Here is a 24,068-nt window from a genome sequence, read left to right on the forward strand (position 1 = left end):
TTCCTGATCATTATTTTGGTGGATCTCCGAATGAACGCAACTACATATTGAGCCATTGATGAATATTCTGGCAAATGGTGAATAATCGAACTCCACGCTTATCGCACCAAATATAACTTGTTACATGAACTCGGTCATGTGCCCAAACTACGTTGATGATCCGATGTCTTGTTATGCATGTCAGACGGGGCTGGAGTTCGGCAAACCTGCTCCGATGCCTAAGTCGGTTTTTGAGTTAGGACTAGATGGAAAGGTATGGACTAGTTTAGAAATAGCAGTTAACGTACCAAACCTTGTGCATATACCTGTATATTTATAGTGCATGACTAGATTTTAAGGTTGTCACCTCCTTAGGAATCCTTACGAGCTTAGAATTTCATATCCCTCAAGAATTCCAAATCCTGGGAGGAATCCTTTATCTCGTAGGATTTTAGAAGGTCCTTTGAGGTGCTGAGGTTAGAGGATTGTGCGTTGTCAGCGACAGGGATGGCAAATTTATTGGAAGCTTCTAGTCTGAACTATTCTGACTTCTGGGGTCGAGTGTTGACATGTCTACTAATTATCATCCCTAGACAACAAGGACAAACAGAGCAATTTAATAGCATGCTGGAAGAGTACCTTCGCCACTTCGTCAATGCTAGTCAATGGAACTGGTCTTCGTTGTTGGATGTGGCACAGTTCTGCTTTAATAGCCAGTAAAGTTTTGCTACTAATAAATCACCTTTTAAAATTGTTACAGGTCAACAGCCGTTAGTGCCTCATGTGATGGATATGCCGTATAAGGGCAAGAATCCAAAAGCATACCTATTTACCATGGAGTGGAAGCAGAACGAGGAGATTGCTAAAGCGTATTTGGAGAAAGCATCAACAAGGATGAAGAGGTGGGCGGATTCAAGTCGTTGTCCCCAAGACTTTCAAGTTGGAGACCGAGTCATGGTGAAGCTCCTACCTGAACAACTTCGTTGCCTATGCAACAGAGATGGAAGACTAGTGAGAAAGTACAAGGGCCCACTCCTAATCCTAGAAAAAGTGGGACTCGTAGCTTACAAACTCGAACTACCACAATGGATGTCAATCCATCCAGTCTTCCATGTTCGCAACTTGAAACAGTACCACCTAGATCCAGTGGACAATCAGCTCAACAAATCAAAACGACCACCAATCACAAAGAAAGCACCCGCCAGCAGAGAAGTTGAAGAAATCCTAGCAAAACGCACAGCATCAGCATCCCAACGCTCTTATAAGGAGTATCTAGTCAAATGGAGAGCCCAATGAGAAGAGGAAACTAGTTGGGAGAAAGGCACCGACCTCCAACCTTTCCAGCACAAGATTGAAGACTTTATTAAGACCCGTTCAATGGGGACGTCAAACCTTTGAGTGGGAGAGAGTGTAAGGGGGGACTATCCATGTAATCATCTTATATAATGAGGGGGGAGTGACTCTAGTGTAGCATTCAAACATTGTAATGGTCATTGACCATAGACCTCGACTTGGTATAAGAAACACTATAGGGGGGAGTGACCTGTCACTAGGTATGTCGGCGTTCTACCATCTCTAGTAGTCACCCCCTACTACTATGGGACGGGACCTCTTGGATGTAACAATGCTACTTATATATGAATAACATCATCTGTGTATTGTTCATTCTTGTGTGCCTTATATAATCTCCATATGTGTGTATGAATGTGATGATTGCCTATATGAGTATATCGTACGTATGCTACTATACTCTCCATGTATGGCTTATGTCTAACCCTCTATGTGTGGCTATTGCAGATAGAGTGATCTAATTCAATTGACGGGCTTACTTCAAGAAAGACAAGTAAGCCCCGCATGGGCCCCGACGACTGGCCCCGTGACACTGAGGTTGGAGGTTTGTGCGTTGTGAGGCTTGTGCACCGCCTATTGGGCTTCGGCCAAGTTGATCATTTCAGACTTGTTGGAGTAAGGCTGGAACCATCCTTTGGGCTCTTATCATTCTTTGGGTTTGAGCCGTAATGAGGATAGCGATGACGTCATGCACGTGATATCATTTAGTCTAGTATCATAGAGATTACGCGTAAATTTAATAAAATAGAAATAAAATTCCTATTTTTCTAATATTTAGATTAAATTCCCTAATTATTTCACTTAATTGTCATTAGCAAGCTGTCAAAATCAAAATGAGGAATAGTTCCTTGATGGGGAAAGGAAAGAAGAAAAATACAGAACATATGCTAATTTTGGTGAATCCGTCAGAAAAATGTTCCCTAATTACTCCAGGAAGCATTTAATACTTCATACTCCAAATAAATCCAAATTGCAGCATCATACAAATCGGACAGAATAATTATATATTTAGTCCATCAAATAATGTGAAATACACTATTCAGTCTCCTAGCTATAAAAATATATTATAATAATCTCATTAGTATTTGTTTCCCTTGGTTCATCCAACTTTCCACTCTAGAGATAAATAAATAAATTAGAATTATTACAAAGACGAAAGTATCCATTACTGGTGCTTAATCTTTAACAAAATATTTTTTTCAAAAAATAAATCTTTAAAAAATTACAATTTTTAATATATTTTGGTGAATTGACAATCCGACTATTTGTTTTTTTTTTAATTTCGCCACTCATTAAAAAAAACAAGGTACTTGTGTTGATTTCTTTACAGTTTTTGTCAATTACATTACATGTGAATATACCAAAATATTGTATTTAGAATATACAAAAACAATTTAATAGGATGGACACTAACGGACACTGCTAAATGGATAGAAAAAATGAGGATAGAATGGATAGAATGAGTTAAAATATCATAATTACCCTTCATAAAATAAAATTAGATTTTCGTTTATATATTTATAGTCATGGGAACTCACAAACTAAAATAGTATTTAATGTACTAGTAGTATTGAATCATTAATAGAATATAAAAATAAACAAAATAAAAATATTTTAAAAGGACATTTTGGTAGGATTTTTTTTTCCTATCCCTTCTATCCGGATAAATTCTATCCGGATAGCTTTTCCCGAAACTAATATACTATATATAGTGTTTTTTTTTTTTTTTTTTGAGGAATACTATGCATAGTGTTAATGAAACGAATATAAGATGTTTACTTAGTTAAAAAAATATTTAAGGATACAAAACACTTGTTATTTAGACAGGTATTTTTATATATAATTTATGTATTTAGACAGGTTTTTTTTTTTTTTTGAAAAGAGTGTTTAGACAGGTTTAATCCTACATTGAATGTAAATATTTTTCATGGAATACATTCAATGTTTTTGAGAGTAGAAATTAATATTTATGTTTTTATTTTCGTAAAGTGAACAGTGATGAAATGAATTTGGTTTTCATAAATGGGAACAATTGAACCTTAACCATAAATGTAATGAAGCAAAAAAATAAATATATATTTTGAATGGAATAGTATTAACTATTTATTTTGAAAAATAGAGTTAATTAATTAAAATATGGGAAAATAGGCAAGTGAAGGCAGGCCTAGAAATGGAAAACAATATTAAATGAGATTCTGTATTTGAATAATAATGAAGGCATTTTCTGTAATTTTGTTGATTGTCATTAAGCTGGAGGCCGGATATCTCATAATGGACATCGTCAGTTACGATATTTCCTTAGTTTATATAAATAAACACTTGTTTTTCTTCATTGTTTCATTTTCCTCAGAAAAATTTCATTTTTCTCAAAAATATGGCTACTGAAGTTGATAAGCCTGATGATGTTGTCCCCAGCCACAGCCAGGTAAGTTTCCCTCTTTCTTAATACTATTACACAAACGTTTCTGTTCAACTGGAATTAATAATGGATACACTCACTGCTTTTATGTTGCCTACAAGATCTAGACTGGTTACTCACTCAGTCTTTTCTTTTTTCTTTTCTTTTTCTGAAAGAAATTCAAATTGAAGGCTAATTTGTATGTTTTCAATTTTTTTTTTTTTTTTTTTTTTTTTTTTTTTTCACCATTGGATGAAAAGTAAAGTTTATTTTATAAAAAACAAACATAAAATTCAGTTTTGAGTCAAATTGAACTTTTTAAATCCAGATTGACCCTCTATACCATTGAACTAATGAAAAGATAGTAATGCGTTATTTGTTAAAGTGATTAGCAACTCCTTTCTATTAAGTTGTTTGCTTATTCCAATAAACATTCGTTTGGATGAAGGGTTAGAAAGGAAAACATTTACAAGGAAACTATCATCGCTCGTCTTTAGTTCCTCTACTCTGAATATTAACTAGAATCTACAACTGATGTTTGGATCGTTTATGTTCTCTGAAAAAAAGTTAAAGCCATAATTAATCCTTTGAATTTTGAGCATGTTGTTAAGGATTGAGGTGTGTTAACAGGTAGATGCAAGGCAGAAGGAAATAGATGATTGGCTTCCAATTACATCTTCAAGGAATGCAAAATGGTGGTACGCAGCTTTCCACAATGTGACTGCCATGGTTGGAGCTGGTGTTCTCAGCCTTCCTTATGCTATGTCAAGTCTTGGATGGTACCTTTTCTTTTCTTTTCTTTTCTTTTAAATCATCAAACATTCACATATCTAATAATGTTGTGCTTTCAGGGGGCCTGGAACAGTTATATTGGTACTATCATGGACCATAACATTATACACACTATGGCAAATGGTAGAGATGCATGAGATGATACCTGGAAAACGTTTCGACAGATATCATGAGCTTGGTCAACATGCTTTTGGGGATAAACTAGGCCTTTACATAGTTGTCCCTCAACAGATTATTTGTGAAGTAGGAGTTGACATTGTCTATATGGTTACTGGTGGAAAATCCCTTCAGAAGATCCATAATGTTGCTTGCCCCGATTGCAAACCTATCAAAACTACCTATTTTATTATGATTTTTGCATCTGCTCATTTTTTCCTTGCTCACCTCCCTAATTTCAACTCCATTTCTGGTGTTTCTTTGGCTGCTGCTGTCATGTCTCTCAGGTATCTATCTATCTATTTCCAACTTATCATTTTATGAGTTATCATTTTATGAGAAAATGTATGTTTGCAGTTATTCTACAATAGCATGGGGAGCATCGGCCCATAAGGGTCGTGAAGCAGATGTAGATTATAGTTACAGATCCACAACAACAGCTGGGAAAGTGTTTGATTTCTTTAGTGCTTTGGGTGATGTTGCTTTTGCTTATGCTGGACACAATGTTGTTTTGGAAATTCAAGCAACTATTCCATCAACTCCTGAAAAACCATCCAAAGGACCAATGTGGAAAGGAGTCATATTTGCCTACATAGTTGTGGCACTCTGTTATTTCCCTGTTGCCCTTGTTGGCTACTACATGTTTGGCAACCACGTCGCTGACAACATCCTTATTTCCCTCAACAAGCCTAACTGGCTTATTATCTTGGCTAACGCCTTTGTTGTTATTCATGTTATCGGAAGTTATCAGGTTCGCCTTGTTCAACACCACTGCTTCTTTCTTTTTCTGTTTCTGCTTTTAAATATAGTATAATATTTGCAGTTGTATGCAATGCCTGTTTTCGACATGCTGGAAACTTTGTTGGTGAAGAAGTTGCATTTCAAACCTACTAACAGTCTCCGATTTATCACTCGTAATTTATACGTCGGTAAGTACATTTCCATTGTCATCCTAATTTATGCAACAACTGAATTGTTTTTGTTTTATTAGTACGAGTGTGAGTGTGATTCGAGACTTGTTACATTGTTGGTTGCAGCATTCACAATGTTTGTGGCCATATGCTTTCCTTTCTTTGGTGGGCTACTTGGGTTCTTCGGAGGATTTGCTTTTGCCCCAACTACCTACTTTGTATGTTCAATCTATTACACCTCATCACAGATCTTTTATCATACAGTTATTAATCAATTAATTTAATTTCAATTTCCAGCTTCCTTGCGTCATGTGGCTTGCAATCTATAAGCCAAAGAAGTTCAGCTTGTCCTGGATTACAAACTGGGTATGATTTATATCTTACATCATAATTATAAAACAATTATTTTCATCTTTCCTAATTACTTAAATTATCCTTTCAGATATGCATTATTCTTGGCCTTATGTTGATGATTTTATCCCCCATCGGAGGATTGAGGAATATAATACTTCAGGCCAAGGACTACGAGTTCTTCAATTGAAGACAGATGAAACCCCAGTTGGATTTGTATACAAGAAATAAACAAATTGAGGATCAATTAGGGGTTTAGAAAAAAAAACAGGTTTATGTCCACTCCACACAACTGCATCACAGTTTCATTTCCTTTCGTGTAATTCCAATCATTTAATTAATTGAGTGCTGGTTTCATTCTCCTTTTTAACTACTTTTTCTTTTTACTCCAACTAACTCGTGACTATTTTGGATGAAAAATCAACTAAATGCAAACAATAGAGATGAAGAGTTAGATTCAAACTAACCCTAAAAAGTAAATTGCTATTTAGGTTTCTGCTCAACAATATTAATATAAACAGGTAAACCAAAAAAACAAGTACATTCTGCTTTGCCTTCCACAAGCAATAATTGAGCACATGGATAAAGTATAGATTATATATTAAATTAAATGTTTGATAAATACATTTTCATTGTTTCCGTTTGAATCTCAATTTTTTCTATTAAAAAGGAAAGAAGACTGAATAAACAAATGAAAGTCAACACCAGCCAGTGCCACCCACTATTAGTTTGGTTAGAAAGAATCCGTAAACTATAATGATTGAAGTCCTAAAATTGGTTGGGAATGATTTCTAAACAATAAAATTGAAATGAGCATTTTTGTGTACTTCTCATTAAATATTAAAGAGAACAAGGTACATTATGTTTCAATTTGAAGATCTAATGCTCAAATAAGCAGAGGGTCAGGGATAATGAAACTCAAAAGAAGCAAATATAATATAGAAAAACTTTGCTAAGAAAGAAATTAACATGATACAAAGTAAAAGATAGAGCCTTCTTCTACTGGGACTAGTTCATACACTCTGCATTTTCCATCCATGTTCACACATGTATGAAAATTGAAAACACAACTAAAAGTAGGAACAAATGTAAATTATGACACACCACACCACACCACACTTTTTGGTGCCCAATATGACAAGGAAAATGGTAAACAATTCCAGTTTCAGTTGTAACCGCTTATATACCATTTATTTATATCTTTTCAGATGTTGCAATGCATTTCATTGTGTTTGTATGGTATTCTCATCAACAAAAATTTTGGAAAGTTTTGATAGAAACATCATTAAATAACAAACAGCTGTTAATTATATAAAAGTGATATCTGAAAAATGGGTATCTATTATCAGTGTTATACTCACCCAAAAAGCTAAAACAGAGGTTCAGTGTTACACAACAATGCAATATAAAAAGATTATCAACTAGATTTCTTCTCCAAATTTCCCTTTCTTTCTCTAAACAATTCAACCCACAAATTGCTAATCCACAATATACTAACAGAAATTGCCGCCATCACAACAATAATCCAAGAAACCCAAATCCATTTGGGTATAACGCTATCGGCAACCCCACTTATGTAAAAAGCACCCATTTGATACACAAAATAAGGACCCAAAAATCCCCTCACCAACGAATAGAACGCATAAAAAGGAGGGGAAAGGAAATTGTAAACCTTGGCAGCGAATTTCGCATCAGTCCTTCGTGCTCCGGCGAGCGTCCATGCGTTCTGGCAAGCGCTAGTAACCTCGGCGAGGACTAGGAGAGTGAGGATAGCGTAGGCGCCGTGGAACACCAAGTACCGGCAAGTAACGAAGACGAAAAGAGTGGCTAAGTGGTGGCCGATGAAGAGCAAATCACTCGGAAAGAAAATAATGTAATGAGTTAGATCCATTAAAAAATAAGCAATACTGTAATCAAGAACAGCGTTTTGAGAAATCGTGTTGAGCGAAGAGAAGCCACGATTCGAGTCGGAGAGAATAGCAAAAGTAGCTAAGAAAACGGCGGGAGTACCATGGAAGAGGGAGATTAAGCAACTGGAAGCTTCGGGTCGAAGATTGGGGCTCCAATTACGGAAAACGACGAAGTAAGCAATGAAATATATGACAAGGAATAAGGAGAAGAAAAGAGGGAGATTTGGAAGGGAGGGAATTAGGGATTGATGGGTTCCCAAATCCATGGGGAAGGAAACCCCAGGATCCGTATGTGGAGAAAAAGAAGGGAGATTGAAGGTGGAAGAAGGAAGGTAAAAGCGGGTAGTAGGGTTTATGATTTATAGAGAGATAAAGCCAAGAGTTGGTTGGAATTTGTGTTATTGTTGCTCACTCAATTTTGTTTCAATGTTCCTACTTTCCTATCAATCTGGATTTAAACCTATACTTTTTGAACCTTTAAGCTCCAACTAGATAGGTAATTTAGTTAAGATAGAAAATGTAATTTTTTTTTTTTTTCAAAAATTTGCGCACAATCGGCTTACATTAAAAAAGAAAGAAAAATTTTTACTCCACCCGGATGTGATTCGAACCCATGACCTCCCAAATCATAGGTAAGCTCTCATCCACTAGGTAATGGTTGAGGAATAAACCTTGGATATATTGAAAACCAAAATAAAAATGCAATGTTTGGATCGAGAAACTAAACTAAAAACTCTTAGATACCTAGAAATAACCTATATTTTGGGGGAAAAAATCATTTTTTAAAATAACTTATATAATGGAACAGATGGATTGAAAAAAATGAAATAAGAAATAGACTATGAATGGAGAGGGATTCCTCAATAATAGAAAGTAAAACAGTGACTCTTAGAAGCGTTTTTTTTTTAGGTTTCAGCAATAGGTTGAGGTCTTTTATTCCTTTTCTCATCTTTTACTATTTTAACCTTTAATCTAAATTCTATTTCGTTATTTATTTTACTTTTTAATTTTTGTTTTGATCTATATTTTTATTTTTTTTATTTTTTATCTTTGGATTAATTTCACTTTTGATTCTTGTATTTATATATTTTTAATTTTTTCCTTCAAAAATATATTGACCATATACTTTTTTATCCCTACACTCATTTCACTTTTGATCTTTATATTTATTTATTTATGCATTAGAGCCCTGAAAATAATTTTGACCAAATTTTTTTATTTTATTAATATTATTCCGTTTTAGTATTTATTTTTAATTATTTTAAAACAATTATTTTATTTTTAAAATATAATATTTATGTATTTTCTTTGATTAATTTTATTTTAATTTCTTATGTTTCACCCTTTTTTATTTTAATGGTTGAAGCACTTGATTGAAGGGAAATTCTACCGGACGGCAATTAGACCGGCATTGTTATATGGTACGGAGTGTTGGGCAGTGAAACACTGCCACATCCATAAGATGTCGATTGCGGAGATGCGTATGTTGAGATGGATGTGTGGTCATACGAGAAAGGATCGGGTGAGTGATGAAATAATTAGGACAAAAGTAGAGGTCACATCTATTGAGAATAAAATGAGAAAAAACCGACTAAGGTGGTTTGGCCATGTGAGACGTAAAGCGCTTGATGCGCCGGTTAGGAGAACCGAAGTGTGGCAAAGGGATGTAGTGGTGAGGGGTAGGGGAAGACCTAAGCAAACTTGGAGGAGGGTGATCGAGAGTGATATGAGTTTACTGGGAATTGAGGAAAATATGATAGTGGATAGGACGGAATGGAGGGAGCGAATTTGTGTCGCCGACACGACTTGATTTCATGGTTTTATATGATGGTTCATGTTAGCCGACCCCGAATCATTTCGGAAATAAGGTTTTGTTGTTGTTGTTGTTGTTGTTGGTTGAAGCACTTGATTTAATTTTTTATGTTAATAGTTGAACTAATTGATTTTAATTCTTATATTAAAACGTAGACATGTGTATGTATAAAAACAATCCACAACTCAAGTTTATTGCATCATTTGAACTAAATTAAATAGTCACAGAGGATTCTTTTTCTAGAATCGAAACAAATAGGCAATGAAATTTTTAAGGTCCTTTCATTCTTCTTTTTTCTTTGTTTCCTTTATTCCATTTAGAGAGAGAAATTTTTACGGTCATTTCATTCTTTCTTAATGATTTGTAATGATTTGAAAAGTAACTAAAAATTTCTTGTAATTGATTTTTTAACTCAAACTCTTTTAACTTTAATGATTTGAAAAGTAACTATGTAATTGATTTTTTAACTCAAACTCTTTGAACTTAAGAACCCTCGATGCTCTCTATAATTATTTTTAACTAGTTTATTATTCATAGAGAATTTTTTTTTGTTTAATCAAGTTTAGTACCATTAATAATAATAAAAAATTAACTTTTGAGTTATCATCTTTAGTCTGCAAGTTGGATTTAATGCATAAATTTGGAAATTCTTTCGATGAAATAAGATGAACAATACTACATAAAATTGAACATAAATGAAAATATACAAAGGCAATTTGATACCAGCAAGTTAAAGAAAATTTGATGGAAAATAAAATCCATCATCTACCTGACTTGGACCTTTTCTATAAGAATATCTAACACTGAACACTAACAGTAGGTAAATCTGCAAATTACCTAACAATTTAACATAATAAATAATAACCATGACTTTTTTTTTTTCTTTCTTTCAATTGGTTCTGTAAGCAATTCAGGGAACATTTTTTAGTTCCAGTGTGTAAGCACATTATATTTTAAGGCTGTTGGCTGAGCCATCTGAGATTTTTCATTTTTGTTTCCAGAACAAGATAAGATATGCTTAGGAGGGAGGAACCTTGATTCACAATGATTCATGAGTGCACACAAAATCAATCAATTTCTCCCTCTTCAATGTCATTTACATTATGATTTGAAACATTTAATGGGTCACCCTCTTCCTCATCTTCATCCCGTTTCATGAACAAACCAAGTTGTTCTAAGGGATTGCTTCCACAAAATCTAAATCCACCCAGTCCATCCTGAGACTCATCTGGACTCGTCTCATCTACAGAGCTTGGTAATTGCTCTGCAGGTGCTACCCCAAGCATTTCCAAGTCTTCCAGAAACCGTGAATTTTCATTGATTTCAACAGTTTTTTCCATCTGCACATAACAAATCAATACCAATCAAAAATCTCTGCTACAAGGAATGTCAAACGTGGTCGGTCGCACTTTCTATAACACAAAGCAACCCTTCCTACCTTTAGTAACGCCTGGCGTGCTGCTTCTCTTTCAAGTTCTCTCTTCCGTCTAGCCTCCGCAGCAGCTGCCTCCTCTGCTCTCCTTTGTGCATCTTTTGCCACCTTGGCTTCTGCTTGCAGCCTTGCTTTCTCTGCATGGATATAGACAAATCATCTTTCAGAGTGATGTAATTTCACCCTTGAGTACAACCATGTATTTTTTTCTTCAAAAGAATCAAAATTCGAAAGTAAAGCAATATATGGGAGCCTTATACACCTTGTTGTCTGTAAAGTAAATCAGTACCTTTCCTTTTCTGCAATTCTAGTTCTTCCCTCTCCCGCCTAAGTTTCTCAGGATCTCCCTTATCAACCTGACCGCACTCACAACTTTAACCTCACAGAAATAGGCAAGTACAAGATTATGGTATACAAGAAGACCATATCCAACCTGAGTAAGAGTCTTTTCTCGAGCTTTTAATATTGTATCAGCAAACCGGTTCTTTAGCAGTGCGGCCCTGATAAATTTCTCCTGCCTCTCACTAGGAGCACTTTCCCCTATGATAATCATAAGAAGATCTGTGAGATGCTCAACCCAGAATATGAACGAAAGCAATTTCTTCAACATACTCGAGCTTACCATCTTGGCAGGTATCTGACTCCACGGAACTTGGCTTTTGCTGAGACATTTGTTCAAGTTGATCCAATCCACTAACAGATTCTGCACACGACTCTGAATCAGCAAAATCCTTAACTTAGAGAGAGATATAAACCAAGATCATAAGCAAGATAAACAGAATGGGAGAACAGGGGAGAGGAGAGATGGTCTTCTAAGTTGTAACTTAATTGGTTACGAAAAAAGCACATGAAATTTAAATCACAATGGAGGCCCCTGTTGATTGTTGAAGAAAAAATTGATAAAAAAAAAATTGTGTTCTAAACTTGCTTTGTAGCCTCTCAAGTCTCCCCCAACACTCATTTCAATTATAATTTCACCAAAACCCTTGTTACGATGCCAGTCCAATTTGAAAACACTTCTTAACAGTTGCCTAGAAAAACACATGATAGCAAAGCAATCTCATAATTCTTTCTTCAGTTTGATTTTCATATTTGACCATAGAAAAGCCAAAAAGAAAACAAAGAAGATTATGTGGATATCAGAACACTTGTTAACAGGCCCACTAGAAAAATATATAGCTACAGACACAATTTCGTAATTCTTCCTTCAGAAGTAGGAAGATCACCTTATGCCAATTGATTTTCATATTTAAATCTTACATAAACCAAATAAGTAGATTGGTTCAATCCCCACAATCTCCAAAGTTGGCAAAATCCTCCCCCCCCCCCCCCCCCCCAACAAAAAAAAATGAAAGAAACAAAAACTTATTGACTTCTTAATATAAAATCAAATGTAATACGTACGGATTCTCTCTAGAGGATCACCACCACATGATCTATCATCTAATTGAGCTACCCCATCCGAGTTTTCAGGAACCTATAGAAAAAATAGTGTTAAGTCAAATATCAATGTGAATATGAAATTCCACATTCTGCTAAAAAAATAGCAGGTACCTTAGTTGCAGCCTTTTGGGTTACAGCTTTTGCATCATCGGAGTCACTTTCTGAAGAACTATCAGATTCAGAACCTAAAAAGGACAAGCAATCAGAGAGCAAGGGTTATCTACTTCCACAAGAGAATATGAAGGGTAACCTCAAGTGTACACTAGTATACCCTCCATCTCACAAATATAAAACAAATCTCTATTTCCATTTGTCCCAAATTATAATCCACATCCTTTTTCAAGAGTATAGTTAATAGTTAAAATTCAGTTCCTTAAGTTAATATGCCCTTGTTTAATACTCCCTCCATTCCATATGTCATTTAAGACAAAATTTTGTAAATTAAGAAGTCATTAAATAAGGCGTAAAAAGACAATACTACCCTATAATCTCCTCTCTAATGACTAATTCTCCCACAATATTCACTCTTTTCTCATTAATTACAATCTATGTTGCACGAAAACGGAAATGGGAAATGAAACGGATACCGGGAAACTTTGTTTCTAAGAAAAATTAGCTAGGAAACGGTAATGGAAAGGGCAAAGAAACGGAAATGGACACGAAAAATGGAAACGGACATGAAACACGAAACACTAATGAAGAAGAGTTTTCGTGCAACATAGATTACAATACAATTAAAATAGATAAATTTGTGAAGTGGCGCATTCTTCTCTCTATTCTCACTCAATATTCTCTCAAACTTTTCATATTCTTGGAAAGATGCGTTTTTAAATGGAGAATTCTAGCAAAGCCAAAATTGAGAAAATAAGTGAAATTGAGTAAAAACGACTTATAATTCAGAAATTTTCTCCATCCCTTAAACCACATATAATTCAGAATGGAGGGAGTGTATTGTTGTGAACAAGGTGTAAAGGGCATCAAAATTCTGGTTGGGATTATAAATTAATCAATAATCATCCAATTGAAATAGGGGTAACTAATAAAATTTTGTCTCCAGGCCATATTGAGTGGATTTACTTCAATTGTATGAAAAATAGAAGTATACTATACTTGGGGGACAGGGGGATTACCATCTTACAGGTCAAAATAAGATACTAGCATGATAAGTTTTAAGGGTTTGCATGGAAGCAGGCAAGAAATGTGTACTAGTGATTAGCATATATAGCAAAAATATAAACTTGAATTCCAGAAAAACAAGCAGGATAAAACCATCCTCAAAAGAATATGAACTATGTTCTATGTATGATTATAATTAGTTCAAATATTTATTCCAAAACCGCACTCTTTAATCCTATGATTGCCATTAATCTCACACCATGAAATAATACACACTATCTATATAGGGAAATCAACCAAGGTATTATGAATATAATAAAACTCCCAAGCAACAAAGTTACAGAGACACATTTTTTTATTTGACAGATTCATTTTTTACTTCACTTGCATACTGTCACTCAATGACAACTAGAGCTATCAACATTAACAACAATTCCACATTGAACACAAATTAATAAATTAATTACCACTCAAGCATTTTATAGGAAAAAAATGATAACATGTTATAGCAGAAGAATAGAAGACATGCAAAACAATTTAATTTAAGCATATAACATAATTAACAATTATGTTATCAAAAGTACATGTAAACATGCTCCTTTACCAAACACATGTAAACTAATACATATCTGCAGGGCTCATGAGAGCATTAATTTGAATAAGAAAGTACAATTTGAAAATACAAATTGATATAAGCTACAGAAGATATATGTGATTTACCACTAGAGCTGCCCGAACTGATGCATTTACTGCCCTTGCAGCCAGCATCCTTCTCTATCTCCACTGGAGGATAACTTGAGACAGGAGGCTCATTACCACCAATATCAACATCCTCATCAGCTGGATCATTCCCTAAAAAGAAGTGATATGAGAAAGATGAACAAAATAAAAATTTCCAAGTTGGAAATTTGAATGCTAAAGCCTACACATTCATAAAAAAAAACATATGCAATAGATGGTAACCTTTTTGCTGGTGCATGGAGGAATTGCTTAGTCCAGATTCATTCAACAACTGTAAAAAAAGAGAGAAGATGTTTCTAATCATACAGGCACTCAAAAACTACATGAGAAATAAGCTATCTAGTCAGTCTAGGGAGGTCATGCTACCTCTATCTCACAATGTTCCACTTTTGGTTGGCTTTTATGTTTCTCTTGCAAGTAGTCATCTAAAAGCTTACGCAATGTGAATAAAGTGTCATCACTTAGGTCATCGATGTCTATCTCAATTTCCTCCTCTCCAGCATCCCTACCGTTTGAACTATGTTCCCTCAAAAAATCAATTATATGTAAAGGCATTTCCGCCAATAAAGACTCCAATTCTCTTCCTAGATTCTGCTTCTCCTCATCTGTCATTGCCTGCCTAACAGGCTCTGTCATTGTTTCAAGTTTATATGAATCTATTTTCCTCTTTTTAATAGAAGATACTTCAGGAATTCGCAATTCTTCACAAGGCCCTGATTTTGCTGGCAGAACCTGAAGTTCAGTCTTGGGCAATTTCTTCTCAATAGTTTTCCATCTAACTTCAAAAAATTTACTAAGAGTTTCAGCCATTATATGTACATCATGCCCCTTTGGATTGTACTCCATTGCATTTTTAAAAGTCAGCCTCACATCAGCAAGAAATTCCAACGGGCTCGAGTATGAACCTGAATTTAACTTGCTCCTAATTGTCCCAAAATCCATTGGATGCTTAATTATAGTGAGATAGTCAGGGATGTTCAACTTAACAACATCAACTGGCGCTTTAAAGATCCACCCAAATTGATGGTTCAGCAATCTAGTCAACAATGTGTCACACTGCTTCATTACCATCACATCTGTAGCTGTCGGTACTGAAGTCTGCTTTGCAGACTTGAACCTTCCAGAACTAGTTCTTTTCAATTCACGGCCCTTGCCAATAGGATTTGGATTCATTCTCTTCCCCGACCCAGAGGTTATGCCTGCTTGAGGCACATTTGTTCCATTGCTACAACTAAGAATGTCACTGGAAGATGACATTGTAACAGCATTTATCCTCTGCACCTCAACTTTCTTCTGGAGGACTCTTATCTGTTCAAGTTCATATCTTAATTGACGCATTAGATCCTTTCTTTCAGAACGAGACATTTGCGACAAAGAAAGGACTTGTAGGGGGGCGCCAAACCTGTCCTGTTTATTGGAATTTAAATTAATCAATTTTCTGGCAGGAGCACTTGAATCCTCGGAAACTGTAATCTCAGCATCAATCCTCCCTGAGCTACCAGAACCCTCCAAATCACATGTTGTCTCAAATGCATTCCGATAATATCCCCCATGGAATTTATTATTCCTTGCCATCGTCTTAGACAGAACTAAACTCTAGTGCTCCCTTCGTTCCTTCTATGCAGTAGGAATACCCAATTCTGCATAAACGAAATCAGGAGAAATACCATTACCTCTAATACTTGTATGTCTCCAGCAATATATAAAAAACACCACTGAGTTTGCTCAAACCAAGCTTTTAAAAAGGCCAAACCAACAATTCATCATGCAAATCCATTCAAACTACTGTACGGACAATTAGCATTTTACAATTGTAATTAGTGTTTCGACAAATGAAAAGGCCGGGAAAAATTAAATGTAACGAACACATAGGGAAAAAAAACTTCCAGATTAACCCAATAAAAACAACCTAATCAATTTAGAAAGATTGGAAATTAAACATTTCCCAATGAAAGAGAAGGCTACCCTATTGAATAAAAGATCAATAAAGGTTTGAAATAAATTAAGATAGTCCAAAATTCAAATCTTTTGCACCTCAAGTACAGTTCCTACAACAAAAGCAAATTGTAGAAAATCCCTAACCCTAAATACGAAACACCCGCTAACTTGCAATAAAAACTACCAAAACACTAGAAGTGATTTACCAGCCACTTGACCGTTGCAGGCTCAATCAATGGCAAACACTTGAACAGAAACGAAGTCCGGTAGAACCATACGATGATTTAACAGCAAGATACAAGAACCCAAGAAGAATAAATACGTAACTAGGCGAAGAACGACAGCAGCAGAACCGAAAACCCTAGATCATAATGTTGGCCCCAAATCGAAGCTCAATATTCAACTTGAAGAGAGCGCTACGGTTGCCTGAGAAACTAAATCACAAGCAGAGCCGCCCGAGTCGAAGTGCAGAGAAGAAAGATCACCCAAAAGAAAAAAACGAGAGAGAAAAAGTGCGAGACTTGTACTTCGCTATACCGCTACTGTGTGCGCACTCTAAAAGGGGCTAAATGATTTTCTGTCTACATTGATCAGTGTTGGAGAGATTTTATCCATTGGATTTTTTAGATTTACTTATCAAACGGCTTTGAAAGCAACTTTAATTTTAGCCGTCGGATCAGACAGCAGTTACTTAGCTGCCTGTATTAATTGGGTACAGTTATTTTATTAGTGTGTTGCTTAGAAATCGTTAATCAGGATTAAGTGATTGACTATAGCATACCTGATAAGGTCAACGGTAAATGTTGATTTGGATTATACGATCAAACGAACTAATTCATTCATTGGATGGATGTAGGAGCTTATGGTGGGCTCCGACGTTTCTGTGGAAGCTACAAGAGTGATAACTTGTGAAAAAATCCTTGATCGGAGCACTTCCCAGTGAGGCGCCGTTGAGATCGGCTGGAGACTCTCCGATGCCTAAATCAGTAATATTCTTGAGAGAATAATCAGTAATCACAAAGTAGGATTAGAATAATGTGTATGTACCTTTGATCTCAGGAAGCTGGGGTATTTACATGCAATTATGTAACAATCGCATTAATCCCATTTATTGTTCTTGAATGTGGGTTTTGATGTTACTTTAGTTATACTCGATGGTTTCAGTATTAATGGAGTTGTTAGTATCATCAATGTCGGAGGTTTCTCCTTGATAACGGTTTAGAAACCCCTCGATGGATCCGTCTCAAGAAACTTCCTCATGTTCACCTAGCGGATACTCATCTCTTTATTAATGGATATTAATTGTCATTTAATTGTATGTGTTCCTCTTCATGCATGGTTATAAGTACACCTTTTGGTATTCTTAGAACCGTCGAGGCGTATGTATATTCTCCTTAAGAACTATGCGGGTCTCCGTTACTCGCTCTCATCGGACGTATCTTGTTATGGCGTGTCTCGTCATGGTCCATACGGCATAGCATAATGCTAGAGACTCCTTCATTTTTCTTCATTATTTGCATGTACACACATGCATTAATTATCATTAATTTCATATTAATCATGCATAAATCTCACTTTTATAAGGAATAATGGTTTGCCATTATTTCTATTAATTTTCCTTTTATTCCTCATTCTAGAATAATTTGGGTTGTTATCAGAAGCCCCCTCTAAAGGTATAAAAAAGCTCTATAGGGCTGTCTAAAGCGTGTTTTATATTTAATGATTTTCCATTAAACATATTTTCCCAGACCAGTAGAAATGGGACACGTCATTTAAATTTTTTAAGCATCAAATAAGCCAATGAAAGTGCTCGGGACACTACAACAAATATGTAATATTGTGACAAAAATTTCTATGACAAAATTATATTTGTTACAATTAATATATTTATTATGACAAAATTATAACTTGTAAGAAAATGTGAAAAAACTATACCAAATTGTGATAAAGCAATATCTTGTCAAAATATTTTATCACAATAAAGGAAGACTTAATAGATATTATGATAAAAAAGAATTTGGTCACACAATTTCATCATAAATATAAATATTGTGACAGAAAGTTATAAAATAAAATAAAATAAAATTTGTCAAAAATAATGTATTTTTAAGCGTCAAAATTTCCCCTCAAAAATAAATAAATTCTAAAGGGCAAAATTTTCCCCAATTAGGTGAACCAAAACCTATGGACTCCACCTCTCTCCCGCTCTCTACTGCAACCCCGCCCCTATCTCTCTGCTATCGGTCGCTCAGTCTCTCTCTCCCCGAGGTAAGCTCTCTATCGTTTTTCTCTCTCTATTTACGAGAAGCTCTCTATCGCCTCTCTCTTCATCTAAGACTCATCTATTATCAATGAAGCGAAATCTAGGTTCAATCTTAATACGGCAGCAGATGCATGTTCTTATTTAATCGATCACTTCTTGGAACAACAATCACATTGTTTAACCCTATATTACTTTTCACCCTTCCCTATTTGCTTTCTCTGAGGTTCTGCTTGTACATTTTGTCATTGGAGTAAAAATTGTGTATGCATTTTCTAGCTCTTTAATTTTAAGTTTGTTAATAATTAGATTTTATTTATTAAATCGGATTCTTGAATGAACTGTCGTTCGATTGTTAGCATCGCAATGTACTGATTATTAAAACTTTATAGCGTGTTTATTTTATCTATACAAAATTCTCTGTTTGGGAAAATTAATTGGGTTCTTCTTCATTGATAGGTTCTTGGTGGATGTAGTTGATTATAGGATAATCACATGATGCTCTTACTATATTGTAATTTTCAAAGATATTTGGGAAGGCCTTCTACTTAGTAAGGGTTCACAGATTACCATGTGGATGGTTGGTGATTGATTGCGTTCAGTTAGTTGGTCCAATTCGTTTATTATTATGCTTGTTAGTTGTAATTATATGTTTAATTATCAAGTTAATTAATTATTTAGATTGTAATTAATTAGTCCAAAGACAATTTTCATCATAGGAGGAGGTGAAGGTTCAACTGCTAGAGAAATTCTCAGACATAAAACTATGGACAAAGTTGTTATGTGTGACATTGATGAGGTAACAATTGCTTCTCATTTTTCTTCATTTTGTAAAATTAGAAACATCTTTTCTTTTATGTCTGCATATGCAGTTTTTTGGAATCAAAACATCTTTTCTCCTTATTAAAAGGTTTGTTAATGGTGTTTGAATATGCAGTTTTTTGGAATCAAATTCTGATAATATTATATTGGGAGAAAATACCAAAATAGGGCTATAATTGGAGAAGTATCAATTTAGACTCTATGTACAAAATAACACCAATATAGGCTTAAAAAAGAGTACCAATTTAGGTCTCGATAACAGAACGGGACACGTCATTTATATTACTCGTATGTGGAGAGAGAAATCAGAACTTAATGGTGTAATATGAATGACATATCAGATTTCGTTATCTAGGCCTAAATTGGTACTGTTTTTTAAACGTTAAGCCTATATTTGTGCTATTTTGTACGTGGATCCTAAATTGATACTTACCTAAAAACCATTGATCCATTACCTTATCCTTATTATATTTGATGATTTATTTCCTTCAATCTAAGTGTCTCTATATGATGATGTATGAGTTGCAATTTCTTACATTGTTTCCATCTTTTTATTTGCGAGAATACCCTATTTTTTTGGATGAATGTTTTGGCTAATTTGGGTCCTCTAGAAGAGAATGACACAACTGAAGGTGCCATGATATCAGTCCGAGCCTCACTGACTAGAATTGTCACAGTTGGATTCCTAAAAGATCGAAACCGTTAAGTAAATCGTACTTTTCACAGAACAAATATTTAACCAGTATAACAATATGCATTTCAATATACTCTGAAGCTTTTATGTAATTTAAGACTTGTTGTCCATCTTCTACAGTGATTACTATTGCGGGTAGAGGGTAACTGAAATAAAAGTCATTATTGTACTCGGAGTTGGCCATTATAGTGCCAACACCATTAGCTAGGAGAACTCCAGATCCATCCCAAATGGTTTCACAGAAAACAATCTTTCCTGCTGCTATATATGAATTCAATGCTTCCACTTCTGATACATGCAAATGCGTCTTTGTTCTTCTCCCCTAACAACAAGAGACAAGATAAGATGCCTCGAGGATGTGCATTTGGGAGAGCAGAAGATGCAGCCCAGCCAGAGTCCATGCGAGCTGCATTAACTGAGTTTATATCCACTCGCAGCGTCGTGTTTACCGGAGTAGGATCTGTTCTTGCTCTAGGTAAGAATATATATATTCCTAATTCTTGAATTAAAAGCTTATGTCGTGATGTTCTCTTTTGGTGCAGATAAAATGTATAAGGAAAAATGGGATTCGGCAGCAGCAGTTTCAGCAAGCATCAACATATCAGGAGGGCATGTGAATCCGGCTGTTGCTTTCGGTGCTTTGGTGGGAGGAAAGATTTCTATTCTCCGAGCTTCCTTTTATTGAATTGCACAACTTATTGGTGTTATTGTGGCTTCTCTCTTGTTGAGGCTTGTTACTAATGGAATTGTAATTACCTACTTAATCCTTATTGGGGTTGTTATTTTGTTGATCTTCATGTTTTATTATGAATGCAGAGACCAAAAGGAGAAGCTAGAGCAACAACTAAGGTCATGTGGGAAAAAGTTACCTTTCATTGGTTATCTAGGAGTTGCCAAGTGGAATTCATGGCTCCTGTTGCATTGGATACCTCTCAAGATTATGTGTTCCGTTATCCTGTAGATTGAGTTAGCAGCCTTACAATTTTGTACTTGCATCACACAACGTAGCTAAAATAGTGATTAGTCAGTTGTTAGAACTTGATTTATGCTTAACAATAGTTCTCTTTCAATTTATTTCCTATTTAATTTTACCTGTTCTGAAACCTAAAATTTATGGTTTCATTAAGATCTGTTTGTAATTCTTTTTTCATTATAAAAAAAGCTATACACTTCTAATTCATATTCTTTCATATATATAAATTAAGTTGGTACTCACATTTCTTTAATCATAATGTAACTATTGTACTAATGTATCATTTGTCATCTTGCATTATTTGTCACGATAAATTTTATTTTATGGATTTTTCAATATAATCTATTATGACAGAAAAAAAAATTGTATTATGATAACTGATTTTTTCATAATAGCTAGACCCATGACAAATTATAATTGTAACAATAAGTAGTAATTTATTACGAGGAAGTTAATTTTTGTCACAAAAAATTTATTAAGACGGGCTTATTGTGACTAATATGGTGACAAAGGTGCCTTCTATGGTTACTTTGTTTTTGACAAAGTACCATTACTTGGTATGTTTTCACCATTAGATGATGGAGTATAAAATTAATCTAATGGTGAAAACATACAAAGTAAGACCTACTTTGTAAAAAACAAAGTAAGCATAGCCTTTACCTGGTGACAAAAGATTTTGTAACAAAATGTTTCTTTTGACAAAAATATGACATATTTTGACAAATTAATTTGTCGTAATAAGCTTGAATTCTTGTAGTGGGAGTGTAACTCAAGAAACTCTCCTTTTTCGACTTATCAAAATATACCAATCTTTTTGGCTTGAACTTGATAATTTCTTATTTATCAAGCTTCCTACATGCCCCATTAATTTGTTGGGAATCAAAGCCACGTAGTTCTAGCAGTTCTACCATTATTCTAGACATTCGCCACTATAGGCTTTGTTCCCTATTTTAAGTTTTATTCGCTTTTCTAGGGTTTTGGCACTCCAGGCACTTGCCTTTTAGCCTTTACTCATTTTCTAAAGTGTCTTTACTTAGTTTTGGTGAAGGTGAGACTTCATCATTTTTTATAGAAATTATGTCAGAGGCAAATCCGATATAACCTTATTCATAAAGAAAAAGGGTAAGGATACCCTGCTAAGCATATGTTTGGTAAAAAGAAGAATCTTCTCCTTTGAACACAAATATATGTTGATGATATTATATTTGGTACTAACGAGTCTCTTTGTAAGGAATTTAGTAAACATATGCACACTGAGTTTGAGATGTCCATAATGGGAGAACTCAACTTCTTTCTTGGACTCCAAATCAAGCAAGGGAAGAATGAAATTTTCATTAGCCAAACAAAATATGCAAAGGAAATATTGAAGAAATATGACATGGAGAATTGTAAGTCAATATCAACCCCTATGGGTACTGACATTGTCCTCTTAGCAAATGAACATGGTAAGTCAGTAGACAACAAGTTGTACAAATGATGAGGGCATCCCTTCCCTAAGTCCGAGCCCGGACCCACGAGACGAGAATAGCGAAATCTGGGGTGACCAGCCAAGCACGCGGGGCGTGCTCACTAAGATGTGAGGCGTGATGAGTCCCATTTCTGAAGAATTATCCAAGAGCTCAGAGGCGCGTGGCGTGCCTCTATATGCGCAGGGCGTGGATTCGGCATCCGAGAAGAAATCAGTCCAGGAGGTCAAGTACGTGAGGCGTACGCCTAGGGACGCCACGCGTGGATCCCAACCAACAGAGCCACCAAGTTTAGGGGCTCAACTACGCGGGGCGTAGTCCCGAAGATGCCACGCGTGAGGTCCATCAGCGAGCGTCACTAAGGTCAGAAGCTTAAACATGTGGGTCGTGAATCTAGAGGCGCGGGGCGTGCTAAGCTGGAGAATACTTCTCCTCCAAGTTCTCACTATTGGGGGACCATTTCTGCTCTTGTGTAATTATTGTTTTGCCATCACTCACAATTTACTAGACTGTCATTATTTCCTTCCATTCCCATCTTACCCTTGTTCATATGTTTTACTAAAAACCCTATTCAAGGGCTTTTAGTATTTTCTCCCATGTTTAGATGGAGTATTTAAGCATTTCTTTTTGTAATGTTCAAGAACTTTTGATGAATTAAACAATATAGCCTCCATTGGAGCTTGGGATTTCTATCCTTGGGTTTATTCAACCTTTTAGTTTAGCTAGAGAAGATTTGCATTCTTTGTGAGTTTATGATTAAAACTCTCAGTCGACTTTAATCTACATCAGTTGGTATCAGAGGCGAGTCTTTTTCCTTCCCGAAGACTTTTTCTCGGAAATGGTTCAACCACGTATCACAAACAAAGCCACCAAATCCATGGAGCAACGAGTTGATATGCTAGAAGGCAATGTGAAGCATCTAATGGAGTCACTAAGAACGTTAGAGGAGAAGCACGACACGAGTACCCGAGATATTCTTCTCGCCCTTGAAGAACTAAGAATCGGAAACCGCAATACTCAAGCTCTTCTAACCGGAGAACCCCACCGGCGGCAAGAAGAGCAAACCCGACCCCAGCTTGAGCGACAACCGACACCACCCCTAAGACGAAATTATGCACCCCAACCGATGGACCTTCGGGTTTAAGAGGTAAGGCGAACTAATCCCGTAATTATTAGAAATGGGGATAGTGATAGTGATGGGGATTTGTTTGATGATTATGGTATTCTATGATTGCTAGGAATATGGGGATTAGAATTGATGACAATACTATGAATGATAGACCTAGGCATGATATGAATGCAAATGATGTTGTTGGTCTCGCGCATGTGCGTGCCGGGAATATGGATATTGTGCATAATAATGTTGTAGGTGGTTATGAGAGGGAAAATGTTGGTTTGAATGATCCGTATGGGGGTAGGGGTAATGAAAGAGGCGGATATAGAGGCGAGCCGAATATGAGAATGGCCTATGGGGGGAACTTCGAGCGGGATGATGCTTTCAAATTAAAAGTGGACTTACCGTC

At 35.5% G+C, this 24,068-nt stretch overlaps 3 protein-coding genes and 1 long non-coding RNA gene across 11 annotated transcripts; 2 read left to right on the forward strand and 2 right to left on the reverse strand.

The window, feature by feature from the left end:
- Positions 1-3,644: 3,644 nt before the first annotated feature.
- On the forward strand, positions 3,645-6,282 carry LOC136233115 (lysine histidine transporter 1-like). Its single transcript, XM_066022686.1, has 8 exons — positions 3,645-3,754; positions 4,358-4,506; positions 4,579-4,962; positions 5,033-5,426; positions 5,499-5,604; positions 5,713-5,804; positions 5,884-5,952; positions 6,029-6,282. The coding sequence occupies exons 1-8, from the start codon at positions 3,704-3,706 to the stop codon at positions 6,125-6,127; spliced, it is 1,344 nt and encodes a 447-aa protein (XP_065878758.1). The 5' UTR covers positions 3,645-3,703; the 3' UTR covers positions 6,128-6,282.
- Positions 6,283-7,260: 978 nt separating this feature from the next.
- Positions 7,261-8,275, reverse strand: LOC136231908 (TLC domain-containing protein At5g14285). The gene has a single exon (XM_066020930.1). The coding sequence runs from the start codon at positions 8,111-8,113 to the stop codon at positions 7,355-7,357; it is 759 nt and encodes a 252-aa protein (XP_065877002.1). The 5' UTR covers positions 8,114-8,275; the 3' UTR covers positions 7,261-7,354.
- Positions 8,276-10,716: 2,441 nt separating this feature from the next.
- Positions 10,717-16,904, reverse strand: LOC136232358 (transcription factor GTE8-like). 3 transcript variants are annotated; one of them, XM_066021464.1, is made up of 11 exons: positions 16,537-16,904; positions 14,759-16,032; positions 14,615-14,663; positions 14,372-14,491; positions 12,647-12,720; positions 12,497-12,569; positions 11,715-11,807; positions 11,526-11,632; positions 11,382-11,448; positions 11,099-11,229; positions 10,717-11,000 (listed from the first exon to the last, which is right to left on the reverse strand). In XM_066021464.1, exons 2-11 carry the CDS (start codon positions 15,965-15,967, stop codon positions 10,728-10,730), a joined length of 2,196 nt encoding a protein of 731 aa, XP_065877536.1. In that variant the 5' UTR covers positions 15,968-16,032; positions 16,537-16,904; the 3' UTR covers positions 10,717-10,727. The 3 variants fall into 3 exon arrangements, with proteins under 3 accessions (XP_065877536.1, XP_065877537.1, XP_065877535.1); XM_066021465.1 differs by having other exon boundaries at positions 11,715-11,795; positions 14,372-14,503; XM_066021463.1 differs by having other exon boundaries at positions 14,372-14,503.
- A 1,576-nt stretch (positions 16,905-18,480) lies between these two features.
- LOC136233851 (uncharacterized) lies at positions 18,481-21,286 on the forward strand. Of its 6 annotated transcripts, none has more exons than XR_010690963.1 (5): positions 18,487-18,598; positions 19,050-19,191; positions 19,310-20,113; positions 20,227-20,559; positions 20,649-21,286. It is a non-coding gene; the product is annotated as an uncharacterized lncRNA (long non-coding RNA). The 6 variants fall into 6 exon arrangements; XR_010690961.1 differs by having other exon boundaries at positions 19,050-19,170; XR_010690962.1 differs by having other exon boundaries at positions 19,050-19,141.
- Positions 21,287-24,068: the final 2,782 nt, after the last annotated feature.

Source organism: Euphorbia lathyris, chromosome 6 (assembly GCF_963576675.1).
Source record: "Euphorbia lathyris chromosome 6, ddEupLath1.1, whole genome shotgun sequence".
NCBI lineage: Eukaryota > Viridiplantae > Streptophyta > Magnoliopsida > Malpighiales > Euphorbiaceae > Euphorbia > Euphorbia lathyris.

What these genes read in the sequence shown, in the direction of transcription:
- LOC136233115 (XM_066022686.1), top strand. Translation starts at nt 3,704, where the DNA reads ATGGCTACTGAAGTTGATAAGCCTGATGATGTTGTCCCCAGCCACAGC. An exon ending in TTGTCCCCAGCCACAGCCAG is followed by an intron (nt 3,755 to 4,357) that starts GTAAGTTTCCCT and finishes GTGTGTTAACAG; the next exon opens with GTAGATGCAAGGCAGAAGGA. An exon ending in TTGCCCCAACTACCTACTTT is followed by an intron (nt 5,805 to 5,883) that starts GTATGTTCAATC and finishes TTCAATTTCCAG; the next exon opens with CTTCCTTGCGTCATGTGGCT.
- LOC136231908 (XM_066020930.1), bottom strand. Translation starts at nt 8,113, where the DNA reads ATGGATTTGGGAACCCATCAATCCCTAATTCCCTCCCTTCCAAATCTC.
- LOC136232358 (XM_066021463.1), bottom strand. Translation starts at nt 15,967, where the DNA reads ATGGCAAGGAATAATAAATTCCATGGGGGATATTATCGGAATGCATTT. An exon ending in TGGAACATTGTGAGATAGAG is followed by an intron (nt 14,664 to 14,758) that starts GTAGCATGACCT and finishes CTTTTTTTACAG; the next exon opens with TTGTTGAATGAATCTGGACT. An exon ending in TGATCCTCTAGAGAGAATCC is followed by an intron (nt 11,808 to 12,496) that starts GTACGTATTACA and finishes TTGCTGATTCAG; the next exon opens with AGTCGTGTGCAGAATCTGTT.